Below are 21,957 nucleotides of genomic sequence, written 5' to 3' on the forward strand. Positions count from 1 at the left end.
GGATTCTGTGGGCTAGTTCATCTCCCCCTTTCTTGAAGAACTCATTTATAATGTCGTCTGGTCCTGCTGCTTTTCTTGTCTTTAATCTGTTTATGGTCGCCGATACTTCGCTGTATGAGGGAGGCTCTGATTGTTCTCCATTCCTATTTTGTGTTTGTTCTTGATTTTCTGCGTTTTCAGCATCGTCTTTCTTTTTAGAGTAAAGTAAGACATAAAAAACTAATATCAATACTTATGAACAAGCACATTGACAGTAAAATCATAAATATAGTGCAAACATTATATTGGAACCAAAGTGCCATACTTCAAATTGATGGGCACCACTCAGAAGAAATGAAGGTCTGTAGAGGAGTTAGACAGGGATGTGTTTTATCGCCACTTTTGTCTAACTTATATTCTGAAGAAATTTTCCAAAACACACTCAATAATACCAAAGCCGGAGTTAGCGTTAACGGAAAATTAATTAACAACTTACGACATGCAGACGACACTGTGATCATAGCAACGAGAATAGAAGATCGACAACATCTTATCGAAAGTTTAAGTATGAATAGTGCTGAGATGGGAATTACTATAAACGCTAAAAAAACAAAGTACATGCTAATTACAAAAAGACCACAAAATATACATCACGTATTGACAATCAATGGTAACGTAATAGAACAAGTAGAAGAATATCAGTACTTGGGAACTTTGATCAATGAAACCAATGATCATACTGCAGAAATAAACAGGCGAATAGAGATTGCCAGATCAGCATTTATACGAATGAAGCCACTCCTAACGTGCAAAAATCTAAATTTGGAGATCAGACTACGTATCATTCGCTGGTATATATTTTCAATATTATTATATGGAGCTGAGACTTGGACATTAAAAAAATGCAATTTAAAAGGAATCGAGGCTTTCGAACTCTGGTTCAAATCCGGAACAAATAAAGAAGTACTGGAGAGGGTTGTAAAGAAACAGAACTAATCACCACTATACAAACCAGAAAACTGGAATACCTAGGCGATGAGGGGACCAAAATATGAAATTTTGAGACTCATAATACAGGGAAAGATTCAAGGAAGAAGATCTGTTGGCCGAAGGCAGAACTCATCGTGGAAGAATCTACGTGATTGGTATCAATGCAGATCGATTGATTTGTTTAGAGCAGCAAGTTCAAAAATAAAAATAGCCATTATGATTGCTAACCTCCGTAGGAAGACGGCACTCTAAGAAGAAGAATATACCTTTGAGATAATTTGAGGCATTAAAATCCTTTAATATGTAACAATCATTTGGAAAAAATCATGTGTGCCAAAATTCTCCAGCTAAATACCTTTTTAGTAATGTGCCATACATATTATAGCCCTTTTTTAAAATTAAAATTTTTGTGGTACTGAAAGCAAGATGGTTGACAAATAACAGATATCTAATTCGTTAAAAGATGTTCACTTTGGAATAAAAATCGACATGTTTTAGGATTATCACAAAATTTAATGAATATTGTTAAATATTAAGGTGAACTGTTTTGAATAGCCAACCATATATGTAAATTTAGTTACAATTATTTGTGGTTTACTATCAAAAAATATTCAATAATTCAATGAAAAAAATGACAAAAAACCATTTTGTTGTAACTAGACTTTTAAACGATTTAATACTTTTATCCACTCGAATATTTTTTAGGTTATAGTGGACTCTAATAAAATATATAAAACATGTTATTTTGATTTAGTTTATCACCGACTTAAGCAGGCCCTCATAATACAAAATTTGGTTATCGGTATCACGCAAGTAACCGTGTTTATGACTTATTAGGCTTAATCCGTTAGAGGTAACAAAGATACCAGATAAACTAGTATTTAATTCAAATAGCGGAAAAGCAACATAGGTGTAAAGTTTTACGAATGTAATAACAAGAAAATTAATCATAAATACATTATAATACGCTGATAATCTAGAGATAATCAAACATTTATGAGCGGTAAATATAGTCGGTAAATATAAACGTAATGGTTTAATAAAGCCAAAGAAGTTTATTGTTTGGAGAAAAGGGTAACCAATATATTCGTATATATATTGTTGTGAATTTATTTAACTGCTATGTCTTTATTTAATTTATAATGTCTTTATTAATTTATTATATTGTTTTTATCTTAATTCATTAAAAAGCACGATAATTTATATCAATTTATTTAACGAATAATACATAATTTATATAGGCGAACGTAACAATTAAAATCGCGGGCGCGGGTCTTCAGATATTAACTGCCTTCTTCATAACAAAATTCCTCTATAAATATAGAGTCCTGTTATTCGAGAATGAAAACAGCTGTTTCTCGAAACTCATCGAATAGACTGCTGTTTTGGCGAAAGGCCTATGATGAGTCATTTCCACGACTCGAAACTTCCAAGCGGGACCAAAAAAACCAGTCTGCGGTCTTCGCTGAGAGATCGTCGCACTCTCAAATATCTACAACAAAAAAGAATTAGTCATAATATTTACAGTCTAGGGTCAGAATTTATCGTAACATTGCACCCTTCTTAAAAGATGGTTCCTCCTGGAACCTTGTCGGGACCGGAACCGGAACGGTATGCTGGTATCGGCAACTGGACCCTCTTTTACAACTTCCAGTTGTATAAAAATGACAAGGGACGGTTTTCTCTCCGCACCAGTAACTATGCGGATTGCAACAGACTAACACCTAGACTTCGGTGTCTTTAAAGATCTCCTCCACCATATTTCGGATAACCCTCCAATCTAATTGGCGGCACTACAACTTTGGCATGGCTAACTTTTGCACGTCGGACTCTAGTACGTGCTCTCTCAATTGAAGTAAGGCTTCCCATACATCTCGGTAGGTAGGTTGGCACGGGCAGTGTCTTTTGTTACCAGGTAGAAAAGGTAACGTGATGCATCTTGGAGTTTCAGGGTTTTACCGGGAGCTGGCACTTGGCATTGAAGTTCTGCAACTCGACCAAACTTCCTTCGAAAAACGGATGCCAACCCTGGTGCGTCTTTGATACTGGCCGGGATGGTAAGGGCCAGCGAGTAGTCATCGGGGAGCGTGAGTAGATCTTGCTTTTCTTCAGTGGTAACACCATGTCTTGCTTTACCGGTACCTCCATAGGCACCCATGAATTCCTCAAACGTGAGGTCAGACACATCTTGGACTTGGTTTACTTCCACTTATTCATCTACGTCGTGGTCACCTTCGAAAGACGCCAGCCGGTTATGGTGTACTATCATCGGCTTCCCCCTCGGAATCTTGAATATGATGAGTCATTTCCACGACTCGAAACTTCCAAGCGGGACCAAAAAAACCAGTCTGCGGTCTTCGCTGAGAGATCGTCGCACTCTCAAATAACTACAAAAAAAAAGAATTAGTCATAATATTTACAGTTTAGGGTCAGAATTTATCGTAACAATATGTATATATATATATATATATATATATATATATATATATATATATATATATATATATATATATATACATATATTAACAAACAAAAAGAACATTTTCAAAGACGTCACAGGAATATATACAATATGTGCTCTCTAAGAAAAAAATCCACCCAGAAAAATTAAAGGAGAATAAAGAATAATACCAAAACAAATTAAGAACAGCTGAAGAACTAAAGCTAACAGAACTAAATCTAGATCAACTAAACAAAGCCATCACTGAAGAACTTCTAAAGACTAGCACTAGAAGTAGCACCAGCAAAATCAGACAAAAAATCAAAACTAAGTGCCATATCTTTAGACATGCTACAACAACGGAAAAGCCTACTACAAGAAAATAAAAGAAATACAACTGAATACAAAACCCTTAATACAGAAATAAGAAGACATATAAAACAAGATCTCAAACGACATCAAGAAGAACGAATCGAGAAGATTATAGAAGAAAACAGAAACTTAAGATCTATCAAGTCCCACCTAGGAAGAAATAAAATCATAGAGATGGAAAATAAACAAGGTGTAATAGAAAAAAGCAGAACCTAAATATCTAAGATAACAAGGGAATATTATAGTGACCTCTACAGCTCTAAAAACAGTCCTGATACAACTCAACAAAACCTGAAAAAGAAAATAATGAATGTAAACTCTGAAATATTACCCCCCATAACCGGAGAAGAAATAGAAAAAGCAATTAGAGATATGGAAAGAAATAAGGCTAACCACTTACCATTACCCTACCCAAAACGGACGCCTATGACCGGTACTAGAAATTAGAAATTAATGTAATTGATTTAACTCTGGTAGATAAATAATCGTACCAGTTTTCTTTTTCTAAATAAAGGCGTTCTCGAGGAATTTAAAAAAACTAGATCTAGCTCCCTTAGGAAGCAGTTTCAGACTAAATGAATTGGGTTAAATTGTTTTTAAATTATCTGAGGAATCTTCGGTCTTCGTTTGTCAGGAAAGTTTCTGGACACCCTGTATATGCAGGATTACAGCCTGAAGGCCCAATTCGATTGAGCAATTCACCTTCGGATGTTATTCTGCGACTTTGCCAACCCATTTATCAGACAGGACCAAATGTTACTGCTGATAACTGGTTCACCAGTATTCCATTGATAGATGAGTTACGACGTAAAAACCTTTTTTACGTTGGCACGTTGAAAAAAGAAATAAAGTCGAAATTCCACCTGAATTCCTTCCAAATAAGACTAAAGCTAATAATAGTAGCTTACTTGCCTTCAAAAATAGGTGCACTTTGGTTTCTTATGTTCCCAGAAAAGGAAAATGTGTAATTTTGGCTTCAAATCTACATAAAGAGTCCTCTATTGATCTAGAAACAGGAGATAAAAGGAAGCCATCTATTATCACCTTTTAGAATCGCACTAAAAGTAGAGTTGACACAATAGATAAATTGTGTGCATTATACAACGTAGCTAGAAATGTTCGTCGTTGGCCCATGGTGGTATTTTTCGTTATGCTCAATATTAGTGGAATCAATGCTGAGGTAATATATTTTGCCGATGATCAAAATGTTATTCGAAGAAAAAAATTTTTGAAAGATTTGTTACATGTATTAGGTTTAGGTCATATTGTTCAACGAAGTTCAGAAACATCAGGAATTCATATCGGCCAGCAACAAGTCTAAAAGAATTTGCTCCATTACAACAAGGAGAACAGAAAACAAAAAATACACATGTCGGAAAAAGCAAGAGATGTCATACATGCATTGGACAAAGACGTTTGACTAAGTATAACTGCAAAAAAATGTAAGAAACCCATTTGTCTGATTCACATAGACAGCTTTTGTAATATTTGCAGTCAGATATTTACAGAAATACCACAAGATGACATAAATGAGGGCAGGGTCTAATACAGAACTTTATGCTTTTTTAGGAGTACTACTTCAGAACTTTTCAGAACTTCAGAAAAAGTTAGTTAGTTACCTTATGCTTTAATGATTTGTATTCGAATGTATTTTTAAGTTTTTTATGTTTGCTATGTATGTACATGGATGACATATATATTAAATGCATAGTATTAAAATAAGTTGTTTTTAATTTGGCCCAACGCGCCCATTTCTTTCGGTCTAAAGACCGCGCCCGACAGAAGGTTAAATGCAAGAATTCAGAGGAAGAGAGCTATTGGAAGAGCGAGAAAGCGTTGTGAGGATGATGTGGATGAGGATATCATAAATCTCGCCATTATTTAAGAACGACTTAATAATCCTGGCCATATCCTTATAACACAGTTTTGCGTGTATTATTTGTAAAATGTTGTTTTAAAAATAATTCTTAAATTTCATATTAAACCAATTTCTGATTCGCTTAAATTATTTTTTCAGATATCCAGAACAAGAGGCTGAACCCGTTCAAATGGAGCATTCCCAACAAAGGGTCCAACCGATGGCGAGTGCCAATAAAAAACACAAGCGAAGCGGTTCGACAAAAAAGCATCAACAACACGCTCCACCCCAAGTGCAACTTCATAATTATTCCAGTTCAGAAGAAGATCTGAAGTCCACTCCAGAATACGGTAGTGATGAAAGAGATAGCGAGAAAGGTAAGACACACTTGGTAGTTTCTATTTAGGGTAGTTTAGAATAGATTTCGACTCTTTGAGGTTGTTGCTCCCATAACTTTAGAAAAAATTGTTCTTTTATTCTCCATTTGTAGATGTTTTAGTAAATTTCTACACGCAAAATAACGAATGTTGTGATTAAAGTGAGTACTTAAGTTGATGTAAATTTGTTCTACTGTATATATAAAACTTGTATAAAATATTTGGATTAGTTCATAAGTTAATGACTTTCTAGCTTCCTAAGAAAAATATTTAAAACAAGTTTTTAAAATTGTAACATGTAAATACTTGTTTAAAAAAAAGCTATTAGAATGTAAGATCGTCAAGATACTACATGTATCTTTATCTTCTTTACACGGAAATTAAAAAAAAAAAAACATTGCGTATAAACAAATGATAGGGTAGGTGGGAGTAAAGCCCTACAATTTTTACTATTTTCAATGTAGAGAGAAAAAAAAAGGATAAGTATTTTTTAAAAATTAATATGAAAATATCTGGGTAATTTATTATTTAACATTGTTTATAAGTATATGCTGTATCTGACTATTAGTTTTCCACAAAATTAGACTTTTATGCAAAAAAACATTTGCTGGGATTTGCCCCTTAAAATGGGGTAAGCCCCCGCGATTTTTACCCTTATCGTAGTAAAAGTTCAGAGATGCATACAATAATTCTCCTTATAAAAAAAAATCTTTAAAAGTAAATAGTACCTATTTTAGTATATAGTAAATCTAGTCAGAAAAAATCGCATTATGAAATCTTGAAGAATTCATTGCAGCACGCTTCGACAATCTTAAAAGTATATCCTTATCATCAATGAAAGACTCTTCATTTGTTTCTGCAAACTTGTAAGTATTTGGTGAAGGTCTGTAAAATACTGCATCACAATCTTCTAGATAGACGGCAATAATCATAACTACATAACGATGTAAATAACTTTTTTCCTTAATCCTTAACTACTCCATAGTCATTTGGTATCATTATTGATTTAGTGCCTTACAGTAAGTTATCAAACTCTTCTTCTTGGACATGAACCTCCTCTTCGAAAAAAAAGTCATACTCAGCACTACTATCGTGAATGGAATAATCGGCATCTGATTCCGAAGAGTATTGTTCTTTGAAGTTCTTATTTTTCTTTTTTGGGATTATAGTAGCAAAATAGTATATTACTTTATGAGGCGGAGAAGCATGACTTTTCTTGACGCTTAATAGTGAGGCGCGTAATAGAGGGCAAGTCAAAAAAAGTCGCTTCTTTGTCGAATAAAGTATACTATTTTTTCTTCAAACGTAGCAATTTTCAACCATAAATAGTACAATTCATACGCTATTTTTACTCGAAATTAACTGTGACAACTATCAAAGTCGTCTAGATGTTATAAATTAAAATAATTAAGTCGTCGGTGGGATTTGCGTCTCCCTGGTTACAGTTGTTTGACAGTTGTTTGCAATTATTAAAGACAGCTTATTGTTGTTGCAACCGCAAGCGCAAATTTAGTGCGAAAATGGAAAACCTAAACGAAATTGAGTCCGAGGCTAATGATGCAGTAGCACGTTTGGGGCCCTCCAAGTCCGGAATAAAGTATCGGTTAGCGTACAAGCACTTCCAAGAGTGGTGCGATACAAGAGGAGTACGGCAAGTTACCGAAGACGTTTTACTGGCATATTTTAATATAATGGAAAATGAAATTAAATAGAAATCTTCTACAATGTGGTCACGATACTCTATGATAAAATCCGAGTTAGTTATTAGAAAAAATGTGGATATAAGCAAATTTTTAAAGTTACGTGCCTTTCTAAAAAAACAAGCGAAGGATATACTGCAAAGAAGTCTAAAGTTTACACTAAAGACGAGTTTGATAAATTTTTGTTTGAAGCGCCAGATAAGTTGTATTTAGGATTAAAGGTAAAAAAAATTATATTACAAAGTATGTAGTATACTCTACTAAATTATAAAAATATTTCAGATTGTTTTGTTAATTGGGGTTACCGGCGCCTGTCGATGCGACGAAATGGTAAAAATGAAGACTGTGGACATTGAGGATAAAGAAAATGTAATAATTATCAAAATCCCAGACAGTAAAACACGACAAATTAGATCTTTTACGATAATTGGTCAAAACTACATTAAACTGTATAAAAAGTATGCATCACTGCGGCCTGAAAATTTCACAGAAAACCGATTTTTTATCAAATACCAAAATGGAAAGTGTTATCGAAGCGTCATGGGAATACATTCGATCAGCGCAGTAGCCCAAAAAGTAGCTAGTTATTTAAATTTAAACGATGCAAGCGCATACACGGGTCACTCTTTACGACGAACTTCAGCAACACTTTTAATTGATGGAGGCGGAAATCTAGAATGCCTCAAACGACATGGGGCCTGGAAATCAAGCACGGTTGCCGAAGGATATATAGAGGATTCAATAAGAAATAAGAATGATAATGCTCAAAAAATTTTAAACCCTCATGATTCGCCAACATCGGGAATGATTGCTGAAAGTTGTTCTCGACCATCAGTATCATCAACAATTTCCAATGGGTATCAAGAGTCGGGAACATTTTTGCACGGTTTCAATTTTGAAAATGCCTCATTAACTAATTGTACTTTTAATATTACTATAAATAAAAATGATGTTTAATTGCTGTTAATGACATTTGTATTGTTGCTTTGTGACATGTTTCATATTGTTGCCTTGACAACATTTTTCCCTCCGCCGTAAAGAAATGGGAAAAAAAAAACTGCTGCCGGCAGTGACATCAAACTTTGACAGGATCAAGTTAGATAAGTAATGTCATCATTATTTGACGTTTGAAGAAAAAAGTATTTATTCATTTTCTATTTCAGATACTTTTGTCTTTTTAAAGCTCGTGTTGCCTTTTCACTCAGTTGTTTATCCTTTTCAGATTCTTTCTTTTTCAAACTTCTTAAGTAGGCAACACCTCAATCCTTTTTTAATCCTTTAATCCTTTTTTAATACGCTTCCTTTTAATTTTTATTTTAGGTAGAGGAAGTATAACTTTAAGAATTGATATTTTGAGTTTGACAAGGAAAATAATCTCCTTTCGTTAAGGGTGTAATTTTATATTGGAACTTGTGTAATACATCGTGATTTGCTCAGGGGCAATTAAACCTGAAGTGGACGTTTGATCATGAAGAATATGTTCTGAAACAGAAGGCAAATTCTCTATTTCGTTACAAAATCAGTATTTTCGTTAATATTAAATATTAACTGTCGATCATCATCATATGGTTTTTCTTCCGGTGATTTGTAACCTCTGATGGTAGAAAATCAACCTAAGAGAAAATATTTGTGTTGGAGGAATTGATCTTAGTAGCTCGAAAGACTTGAGCTGTTTGATCTTGCTCCGCTGCTACTGTCTTGTCGACTTCTCTTTTTCTCAGCTGAAGATACTCGTACATGTTTTGAAAGAGTATTTTCAATCGTTTGAACTCCTGTCTTGATCATATTAATTATCTGACTTGGACCAAAGCTGAATTTCTTTATAATTATCTCTAAATTAGCACAATATTGAGAATGCTAATCCTTGTTTAACCCCATTGTTATGACAATACTTGTTTTTCGGGAAACACGAAGAGATATCTTATTTATTTTCATAAAATTACGGGTAAAATCTCTTTCTTCTATCTCTGTCTAAGAGAGTAACTTATGGGGAATATTGTTTCTCTCCACATATTTGTATAAAAAAATCTTACAGATTTTAAAGTAAGGCCGAAAACTTTCTTGTTAAGATCAATATAATGCCGTATTATTTCTGCTTCGTGATATGTTGAAAATGTTGCTCGAAATCGTCCGAACTGGTCCCCGCCTTTTTTTTTGAGTCGGCCTCTCAGAGCCGATTCCCGAAAACCTATTTTTATAGCAGTCGGTCTATCTATATCTTACTTCTTCTCTTCCGTTTGAAGAGGTTTACTCTCCGGACACTGGAACTCACTTAAAGCATGGGTGTATGTTACCTGAAGTAAAATTTAATTATAATATTAACAACATCATGTTAAAGGGTTTTTATAAAATATACCGATTTACAAAGATTAACCTCTTTTTGTGATACGTGGTATATAGCCAGCTGCAGGAATTATTTTCCTTGTGGAAGTTAAACTTATCTTGAATTGCACATACCATTTTTTTTTTCTTTTCTGAGTGTGGTAATTTCTAAAAATCGTACCAGGTTCACCAATTCTAGGGATAGTTGGCGTGTGATGGATTCCGGGTAGAGGAGTACATACAAGCCCATTTTTCCCTAGAATAAGGTCCTGCAAACGGATGCCTTTCTGCTATTTGGCCCGACTAAAACCATCCCTCCTACTTGTAGGCAGCTGACTGTCGCACGTACCGTACTCCGCAAGTACCTACAAGTAGGATGGCCGCTGTAAGATATTTTCGCAACACTCCCTTTTCTTATCTAGATCTTATCTCTGTCGTTAATCCGGCTGGTGTTTATCTTCTTCTTCTTTCTTCATAATAACTGCTCGGATGTAATTGTGTACACTATTCCGTACCTCCTTAGTTGTCGTCATCTTCACGATCATCTCTCTCCCAGTCACAGGGTTCATACCGGTTTACATATACATTCTGTTTCTCTCCACTGTCTATATATTACACTGTCTATCTATTGTGTGAGTAATAGTGTCGGAGTATCCAGGATATAGGCCTTTGCCTGTGCCTGTCTTTCTGACCCTTATTTGGGTCTTCCAATGTTGGTCATCACCCTCCCCACGCAGCCGCACTCTTTGCTGCCTTCCGGGCTACCACACGTATATGCTCCCTCTATCTGCCATATTGGTGTAGCGTTACTCCCAGATATTTGAAGTATTTCTTTGATATTAGCTGTGCCCCTGCACATTTTAGTTCCATCGCTTGTCCTTTCCGTTTATCCTTCAGAATGATGACTTTCCGTGAACTCTCATCCAGTCCTTCACGACGTTGGCCGTACATCTTACCCACAATCTTAAATTACCTTACCTTAAATATTTATAGCTCTGTATCATTTCCGGTAGAAGAGGAATTCGTTATTAACTTCATTATTTTTAATGGAAAACCCTGTATATGATTATATTTTTCTTAAAACTTATTCTTTAGGGCACTTTGGATCTGCCAAAAGCGTTGTGGAAAACCATGGAGTGTCGTACCTAACATGATCTATTAGTTATATACGGTTATCAGCCCGATAGTTAATTACGCTTCGCTCGTTTGCTGGAAAAAACAACGCAGCAAAAGGCTTGGATCAAGCAAAACAGAATTGCAAAAAGTGTAGATACCCGTATGTGTATGAATTATGGATATACTACAATCTTAATGGTAATAGTAAAAGAGGTACAGACAATACAGAGGTACAGACAGTACAACATGGTAACAGAGGTAATACTGGACCTTTTTCTTCTGCAGATATATGTAAGGCGCGAAATGATCTGACTGGACTGTGCTCGTGCGTTTTATACTGATGGGTCCAAAACACAAGAAGGAGTAGAAATGGGAATAACTGGTCTTACTATCGGACTAGTTATAGCTTTTGAAAATACACCTAAAATATTTTAAGCAGAACTGCTAGCAATCGATTTTTTTGCTCAAAAGTTCCTGAGGGAGCCAAATTAGTTATTGTCTTAAATAGCCAAGCTACATTAAAGGATCTGAGTTTTCAACTTAGGGGTAACTGACAAGATAAAACAAAGTAACTTTGTGTGTGTGTGCCAAGGCATAAAAAAGGATTATTAAAACCTCGATACACAAAAATACTCTAGGCGCTTTGGACCTAGAGAAAGAAGAAGAGGGGAGTAACGCTACACCCAGAGACCCCAGACTCCCAGAGACGCTAAGGCCAATCAAGAAAGAAGAAATACGCTCAAAACCGGTTGGTAGGAAATATTTTTCTTAGTATATTCGGAACGTCCATTTAAATAGAGAACTCTGAAATCAAATCGAGCTAAGTCGAATATATCCAAATTAAATTAAGAAAGTCGCCATGCAACACTAAGAAAAACTTTACAAACATCCCAACCTTGAAGTTCTTTAGCTTCTTAATAACCACTCAAGATGTGAAGACTCTAAAAGAAGAAAAAACTAAATCATTTGAGCATGTGTACGTGATAACTGACATGCATTCAGATTACAAATTTTCTTTTAGAAATTTTAGGTTTACGAAAATATGCTGAATACTCTGGTGGTAACTGTCGAGTGGAAAACGAAATCTTGAATTCTTTTAGTTACTTGTTGGTTAATATTATTGGGACTTCCCGTGGTTTTAGTAAAGAACTCAAGAACGTATGAAACTGTGTAATACTTCTATAAAATATAAAGAACTTAATTGTTTGTAATAATGAAATAAAAATAAAAGTTACAAATATGTATATTATTAAAATGTTGCTTGTTCAAAGTTTTAAAACGAAATGTCTTTTCCGACAGGAGGGTTGATTTCAGCCAGATATCTTCAAAATAAGCCGTGACCGGGACCTGTTATCTTACCTTCGCGACAAGCTGTCGTCGGGATCAAATTTTGCAAAAGACGACAGAGGCGTCGTCAGGATATTTAGGTTTTAACATACTCTTATTGATAAGATGCATTTTTATTATTACTAAAAAAATAATTACACAGATAAATGCTCAACGCTATATTTACCTTGGACAGGTCATTACGTTGAAAAGGAAAATGCAAGTGCTAAAGTTACACGGAAGATTCCAACTAACATAGAAACTGAATTTTGTATTTAAGCTTAGTTAAATCATATTACCTTCAAAAGAAAAATCTATGATTATTAAATATTACCAGTGAAAAAATATCTTGAAAAAGAAGAAAGCATGGAAATTCTGGATAGATGGCACTATCCAGCAGCTGGAAGAACAAATACGTCAGATAATTTGTTTGGTTATATGAGTAGCTTTTCGGGCATTTATTTATTTATTTTTTTCGATATGTTGTTCTTACTATTTATTGCGTGTATATGTCTATTAGTATAATATATAATATGGATCATTGCTTTATTCGTTATATAATTTCAATTTTTCTGAATTAAACATTGTCAAAACCATGGTTTTAGATCATCCAAGATGTTAATTGAATTAATAGCAGACAGTTTTTATCCCAAACGGAATTGTTATTTATTATGGACTCTCCTTTTTCAAAACCTACTTCTCAGTTAGTAGATTCTGGATATGATGATATTTTGCTGAGCTACAAAAGTTACCTATTTAATGAATGTCCCGTGATTGTCGAATCATCTTTTAAAGTTTTAAGTCATTACATAAACTTACTTCAATATAACAACAATAACAAATAAAACTAAAATACGCAATTTTATTACCAATAAAATTTCTTGACGATGTTACATTTCTAATAATACTATGTACTTACCAGTTGAAGTCAATTTTGCAATTTACAGGCCTACATCAAAGGGAAAAATTAACAGATAATTTGAGTCGACAGGCCATTCTTGATGAGAGAATAAAAAGTTTTCTAGCGGTGAGGACCAGCGAACTGCCAACAAAATTTGATTCAATGTTGTGAACATTTTTGGTTTTTTCTATTTATTTCCAAACTTTTTTATAATAGGAATGAAATGATGTCATACTTATACGATGTATACGTAGCCATTTATAAGAAATTAACATGTTTCTTCTAGTTTCATTGTAAAATAAAAGTTATTTTGTATCTTTAGATTCTATATATTCATAATAGGAAACATTTTAATTAACTCAAAATATATTTCTAATAAATTGATACTATCAAGCCAATTTTAAAATACTCTATTTGTTAAACACTATGAGACAATGTCTAACTAAAGTTGAAAGCTGATTTATTCAGCGACTAGGTTATCTATATCTTGTAGAGCGCTTTTCACTTTTTTATTTATTGCCTAATTTTGTCGTGGCAGGTTACTGATCAGTTTTCCCGAATTAATTTTTTAAATAGAGAAGTAACGTCCTCAATCACCACCACTTCTAAAGTCCCTCTTATTTTGATAGCAACAGGATAGGCAAAGCAAGGAGGATGCAGGAGAATGCAAAACGCGAAGGGCTACAACACTGTTTTATATTGACCAATATTTGTTTTATTATAAGGTGGTGTATGCTGTCTTATACATAAAAAAATAGTAACAGCAGTAAACCTATGGCCCAATATGTTTACAGAACACTGAAGAAGTGTACACATTTTACGAAGATATTACAAATGCAATAAATAATTCAAATACTTACTATGCAAATTGGTGACTTCAATGCGAAAATATGAGTAAAATGAGATGAAAAAAAATTTCTAATGAAATGAGCAAACTTTGAACACGGAAGAAGATAACGCAGTAACATCCCCAAGAAACCCTTATATATGTGCAGAATACGTGAAAAACGGCCTTTAAAACTTAGACAGTAAAGATCTGGAAAAAGTAAATAACAAAATAGTAAGTGCTCTTAGAGACTAGAATATTTTTGTAGTAAATAAGTGTGCCTAAGAAAAGACAAAGACATTATTAAAACGATAAAGAATACAAAATTGACCACTTTGGATAACTTATGCATAATAACAAATGCCAATTTCTACAGTTGATTCTACAACGCAAGATTAAAGGCAAGAGAGACTCTTTACGCAGACCTATATCTCGGCTGGTGAAACTTAGAAAATGAACTGGTCTAACGCAGAGTGATGAGACTATCGTCGACATAATATTAGTGTTTGGCGAACCCAAAACCACCAAATAACGGGTTTATACTGATTCTGTATCAAATTTACACAACCGCCAAGGAACCGAGGCCGTTTTGGGCCCTAGGTGCTTCCTACATCATCGCCAACATGATATTAGCGTTTACCAACACCAAAATCCCTTTATTATCGAGTTTCTACTGATTTGTATCGAATTTTCTCAAAATTCTAGAAGACGATACCTGTCCTGGGCACCAGGTACCTTACACACCATCGCAAACGTGATATTCATATCCTATGACCCCAAAAACCCTTTTGATTTATATTAAATGTTTACAAAACTTTAGGAAATACGACCCAGGTGCACCAGACACCTCAAAAACCATTTTTGTCATGATTGTGATGTTCAGTACTATTTAGTGATCCCAAAAACCTTAGAGTAGTAATATTCAACTTATTTCCGTCAATTATTTCCGAATTACAAATAATTTTTCATCACTTCGATATAGACTTTCAAAAATGCATTTTCCTCACGTTTTTATTCACAAAATTTTCTCACACTCTTATGAATTGAATTCAACAAGTTTCATTGAGATCTATTCACCTAAAAAAAATTGATAGGTTTATTGCCTCATTGCTCGCCCATACCCAGGAGCTGAATCTTACTTTAATCGAAACATTATAATACTGAAATATTACAGTAAAATTTATATATAGTATTTTTCATATAAAAATGTATGCACGTCATTCAAGATTTACGACGTAAGAACCCCACAGCGTTACCAAAACATCAGAATAGTAAGTAATTGAGGAATTTTTAAAATGTCAAGATTATTGCAACACATTAAAATACATAAGAAAACATTTTAACACAAAATTATATATTCTAAATTTTAAACTTGCCACTTTTAGAGCAATAATAGTAAAAACGTTCCGCCATTATTTCTTGTTCAAAATAATCTGTCTTATATGAAAGCTTATCAGCTTTCTACAGACTATTTAGTTGTTTTGGCATAGCACAATCATAACACACAACAATAATTAGTTTTTAAAGCTATGAATCTGAATTTAATCTTTATTTATAAATAGAATTTATTAATATATAATATATTATGATCAAATTGTGTAAGAAATCAAAACATAAACAAAATTCTTACTCTAAAAAAGCGGCAACCCTTCAAATCAATTTTGCCACACGCTGAACTGTCAAAAAATTTAAAATATTCCTGTATCAGTTGCGTACAATTGTCTAATATATTTAATTAAAATTATTATTTTGTGGAATATTAGACTTAAAGGGTTATTTCATAAAATTTATATTATTAATAATAACAAATGTTTTTGGTTATTTAATCAATATAATTCTGAAATTTACAATATAATGATGATTACATTGTTCTGATTATTATACCATGGTGACGCCTATGAAAGATCGAGCAGTTCCGTATGGGTTTCGTATTATTAGCTCTGTTAGAAAAATTTTAACGAAGTGACGTCACTGTATATAAAATATGACGTGCTCGCATTTTTATATGAAAAATGCTATACAAAGTTTATCATGAGAACCAGGTTGTTAATAAAAAGATTAAAAAAAAATTGTTTATTAGAAACCAAATTATTCTTTCATTTAACTGCCGTTGTGTTATTTAGTAATTTATTTTAACTCAAAAAAAAGTTTTTTGTGGGACACAAAAATAACAAAGACTTGCGATAGAGATGAGATAAATTTCTATACGTGTTTCGAACGTTAAAGTTCAGACGTTCTTCAAGTCTATATTTCCTAAAATGTAAAAAATATAACTGCACATTTTAAAATTACTTTACTTAAGCTTTTATCCCATATTTTTGACGTTTTTTTAAGTTCGATGTCCAGCCTATTAAAAAATGACCTCGAAAAACGCTAAAATTGGTTTTTTGGCATTTTTAATTGTTTATTTGCTTTTGCGCGTAAAGTAACGTTTTTCCAAAAAAATCACCAGAATAACTTTTGTCTTAAAATAACCCAAATTATGGCAAAAAAAGCGAATCAGATAAAGAAGCAATATTTTAGAAGCGAAAAAAGCATTTTTTTTTTAAATTTGGTTGAAAATTGTTATAAACAAATAAGTTTTCGTAAAAAAGCTTTCGGTAAAATTTTAACATAGCATATTGGTATAATCTATCGATTTAAGTAAGTTTTAGCTTCTGGGTATGAAATCGACCTTTTTCGACAAATCCCGCTTATTGAGTTTGGATCCTAGACCCCTTCCTAATCCGGTATCGTATATAGTTGTTTGATAATATTATAAAATGTGGTGTTAATTTTTTTGGTGAGTATAAGTTCTGGTATGAGTTCATCTGAGTTCATTTGAAAAATGGTTACTCAAGTATAATGGCAGCAAAATTGATGTGTATATTGAACACATTTCCATATATTAATTTTTCATTAAGTACTCATCTACTTTTAAACGATCTTTTTTAAAACTCGCACTGTTTTTATAATACTCATTTAAAATCTTACCTAATGATAAAAATAAATATATTTTTTTGGAGTTTAATATTAAAAAAATCCAAAATAATTAAACATGGCATTCGAAACTATAGATTTTCTATACAAATTAATATTTTCTGGAAATATGGGATCTTGGGATCATATAGCGTAATATTTGAATTAAAATCTAACTTTTACTTTTAAAATATATTTATATTATTTAAACTCATCTACTATTACAGTCCAGTATAGTCCTGGCGCCAGGGGGGGTTTAGTATGTACTTTTATGCCCCCCGGTACCTTGACGTATTTAAGGATTTTTGGTGCGTAAATTCGATTTGTTGGGGGCACCAGGCTGAACAGCCTTCAGATAATTTTTAATTACCAATTTAATTGTTTAAATGATTGTATATCCTAAACAATTAGACATATTATCCACAATAAATATTGTTCATTAAAAAAACGACGTCTAATAAACTTTGGTCCGGTTGTAGAACCGGAATTATAACAAATTTCGTAAAAAACAATTGCAAAATAGGCATTCGATGTGGCTTTAACACAGCTTTTTTACATGCACTTTACTTTTAAAACCCATTCATTTCAAACGTTATTGATTCAGCTTTAAAATAAGATTTTAGTAAAAAAGTTTTTAACATAAAAATTTCACTAGAAAGTTGCGAACTAATTTTATTACTATATACATTGAAAATCTGGTTAATGAAAGTTATATAACAACTCAAAAGGAATAGTTTAATATTTAGTAAATGTTTCTATGCTAATTTTTGACCAAGATTCGAAACTTTTAATAACGCGCTCTGAGGCAGACGGCCAGCTTGTAGCGAATGCGGGCGCGCGTAAACCTCGCTAATCAATTAATTTTTAATATCTCGGCAAAAAATTAACATAGAAATATTAACCAAAGCTAACAATTTTTGTTTTGAATTGTTCTATAACGTCCATTAACCAAAGTGCCAACGCCTAATGCTCAATTTTGTTTAAAACCCGTCTAAACAAATTAATTTATGACTTTTTAACAAAAATTTTAACTATAAACTGCTATAACTGTTTTATCTATAATGATAAAGTAATAGGCATCTGTATATTTACATTTATTTTACGTACGTATTGGTTTTTATTCGCTGCGAGCTGACCAGGCACCTCAGAGCGCGTTATTAAAAGTTCCATATCTTAGACAAAAATCAACATTTAACAAAATTTGTTCGTTTGGAGTTGTTTTATAATTTTAATTAGCCAGATTTTTAAAGTTTTTAGATTAATTTTGTTTAAATCTCTGTTTTAAACAAATTAGTTCGCATATTGTAGTGTCATTTTAAATGTTTAATTGTTATATTTTTTTTAGTAATAAAGGTAAAGTAACTTTGCAAAGTTTTCTTTAAAGCTAAAGCAATTATCTTTAAACTGAAGGGGTTTTAAAAGTTATTTTTTATGTATGAAAGCTGGGTTATACTTGGAAAAGCCGCATCGAATGCCTAGTTTGCATTTTTTCACGAAATTTGATATAACTCCGTTTCTAAAAATCGGTTCAAAGTTAATCAGATAAAATTTTCTTATTTTTTTATTTCAAAAAGAACAATTTACATTTGGATAAAATTAAATATCGCTATTAGTTTAGGAGATACAATGATTTAAACAATTAAATTGTTACTAACACATTATTTGACGAATTTTTAGCCTGGTACCTTCGAAAAATAGATTATACGCTACAAAAAAACATAAAAAAACGTCAAGGTACCAAGGGGACATAAAAGTGCATACTCAACCCCCCTTGGCGAATAGAGTAAAACTGTTATTTAAGAACTATTATATAGTAGAAACAGGATAAAATTGTTTTAAATAAGTAAAGTAAATACGTACATACTACGTTAGAATGATAGACATCATTATACCATTCTTGTTTTAAAAAAGTATATATAGCATGCAGGTGTCTCTACACGCAGCTTGCGCACTATTTTTCTCTCGTTCTTGCATTTGTCCGTTTTCAATTGTTTTTCTATTCTTCTCTTGGATGGATAATCGGATGTTGATTTGTGAGGAGTAAAATTGTTGCTACATATATTTTAAAATTTTAATATCCTCTTTTAATACGATTACAAAAGAAATAGAGTTTGGTATTCAAGTAAATTAAGCTAAATTTGAAAATTTTGTGATGTTACTAATATTTCGATCTTTTTAATCAAATTATACAGTACTAAAAATAAATAAACTAGTGCTAAATTTCTTTTATCTTTAATACTTTTATTTATATTTTCAAACATTTAGTTAGGCTTTTCGACCACTTTTGTAGAGGAGGGCCTGCGATATTTTCCCAATTTAAGTATATCATTGTTTCTTAAAAAAGTAGCCTATAGCTATTTTTTAGCCCTCTAGGCGCGCCTGGGCCTGAGATATGTCCCTTTAAGGCCCTTTTTAACCTATATTTTTGAGCTTAGTAGACCGATTTTAACTCACAATATCTCATTTTTTTGATGTAATGTCAACTTTTTGACGAAATAATTTACAGAACCGCAAAAGATAATTTGAATTTTATAGATCAACAAAAACGAAAAGAAAATTTTATGATTTTCGATTAATTGTCCAAATTTAACCAAAAGGTAAAAAAATCTAGAAAAAGGTAAATTGTAGAATTTTTAAATAACTTTTAAAAGAGCATTAATAAATTACAATCTATTTATTAGATTCGAAAATACAGCTGTTTAAAAATAGCTAATCTTTTTTCGAAAATCGCATTTTTTATCATTTGTAAACTGATAGTACTAATTTGTAAACTAATTGATGACCTAGAACTGGAAGGTGTTGACACCTTCATATACTTAGGGTCGCTGCTAACCAAAGATAACAACGTCAGTGAAGAAATCAAAAGAAGAATAGTGCTCGCCAATAAGTGTTACTATGGCTTAAGAAGACAGATGGCCACAAAAATGCCTAGAAAAATTAAACTGACTGTATACAAAACACTAATAAGACCAGTGCTAACATATGGTTCAGAAACTTGGACACTAACACAGAATGACCAAGAATTGCTCAAACGTTTTGAGCGAAAAATACTAAGACGAATATATGGAGGCATAAAAGAACAAGGTTTGTGGCGCAGGTGTTACAATTTTGAGTTGTATAGAAGATTTGGAGAACCTGACGTTGTAAAATTCATTAAGGTAGCACGCCTCAGATGGATAGGTCATGTAATCAGACGAGAGGAAGATGCCATAGTCAGAAAAGTTTTTGACCGAAGAGGGCCGATCGGACAACGAAGAAGAGGAAGACCGAGACTTCGGTACCAAGACAACCTAGAAAATGATTTGAAGTCTATCGGAATTAGAGCATGGAGAAAAGTTGCCAGAGACAGGGGCGAATAGAGGATTGTTCTGAAGAAGGCTTTGGCTCATAAAGAGCTGTAACGCCACTGAGGATGATGATGTAAACTGATAGTACTTTTTCGTGACAATCTCAAATTAGGTAAAAATTCAGGTAGGTAAAGGTAGTACTATATACAGGGTGGTCCTTAAGTAATTGTACAAAAGGAAACAGTAGATTCTACACTTTAAAATATTACGATTTAAGCCAAATTGCTTTTATAAAATGTTGATATTAAGAAAGATACAGGGTTAAGGTGCAAATTTAAAATTTTATTTTTCGCTATAAATTTCATATTTGTAAACATTTATGTATAAATGTTTACAAATGTAACTGGGTACTTTTAAATATGAGAAATTTTAATTTGATGCACACTTTTATGTAGCTAATAGAGGGCGCCACATTTGCCAGATATGTGGCACACATTTGCACTTAACTTTTTTGCTCTTTAAGTTAAGTGTATTTGTGACAAAAAATATTAAAGATACATTATTTAACAAAAAAAAATTATACCTGTTAACGTCTTCAAAACTCAACAGTTTTCGAGATAATCGCATTTTACAAATCAGCTGCATAATTCTGATTTAAGGTAATTACTCTAGGCAACGAAGGAAAAATAGACAAAAACATTAATAGTTCTGAATTTTGGTATAAAATACCTTTAACTAAAGTTAATAGTTAACGAAATATTAAATAAAATAAATATATCAGCAGGATAAAGAATAATAGGATTTGACAAAATAACAGAATTACATCAAACATTTTACGTTTTATGTTAAATTAAAGTCATAATCAAAACATTTTGTTTACAAACGAAATTAAGAAATATATAATTAAATAACATACCCTTTTGTCAAAGTAAGTGTTCGATATGTCCACCATTTTCTTTAATTAACTGCTGCAGTATTTATTTCTTCCCATAATTGGTTGCGAATGTTTATGGGATTCTTATAAACACGTTGATTTAATGCGCCCCATACACCAAAATCAAGTGGATTAAAGTGGTGGCTATAATGTATAATGGATGAATATATTCTTTTGGCTACATATCCAAATCTTATGGTATATTATGGAACTACATCTTATTAATCGCAGAGGTTAAATAATTTGTTAAACTGTGATGTATCTCGTTTATTGGTTACTTATATACACACAGAATAACCTATCGATGATATTACTTATTTATATGATTACGTTACATCTTACGAGTAACTATAATTACATCTCGAACAAATGGACTATTATGATTTACTAACGAACTAATATTATGCCGAACTAAATTGCCTGTGTGTTTACTATGTAATAAATAAAAAGTATTCTTTTGGAATTTTTTATAAATTAAATAATTACATCAATTTCTCACCACATTGCCAAGGAATATGACTACCACGACCAATTCAAGGTTCAGAAAAGTTGTATTTAAGTATGTTTTCAC

General features: G+C 32.5%; 1 protein-coding gene across 1 annotated transcript in view; it reads left to right on the forward strand.

The window, feature by feature from the left end:
- Rim (Rab3 interacting molecule) overlaps window positions 1-21,957 on the forward strand; it is a 295,789-nt gene that overhangs the window by 72,579 nt on the left and 201,253 nt on the right. The window contains exon 4 of the mRNA XM_072532709.1: window positions 5,799-6,016. Coding sequence (XP_072388810.1) covers window positions 5,799-6,016 — 218 coding nt within the window. The remainder of the gene's footprint in view (window positions 1-5,798; window positions 6,017-21,957) is intronic.

The sequence above is a fragment of the Diabrotica undecimpunctata genome, chromosome 5 (assembly GCF_040954645.1).
Source record: "Diabrotica undecimpunctata isolate CICGRU chromosome 5, icDiaUnde3, whole genome shotgun sequence".
NCBI lineage: Eukaryota > Metazoa > Arthropoda > Insecta > Coleoptera > Chrysomelidae > Diabrotica > Diabrotica undecimpunctata.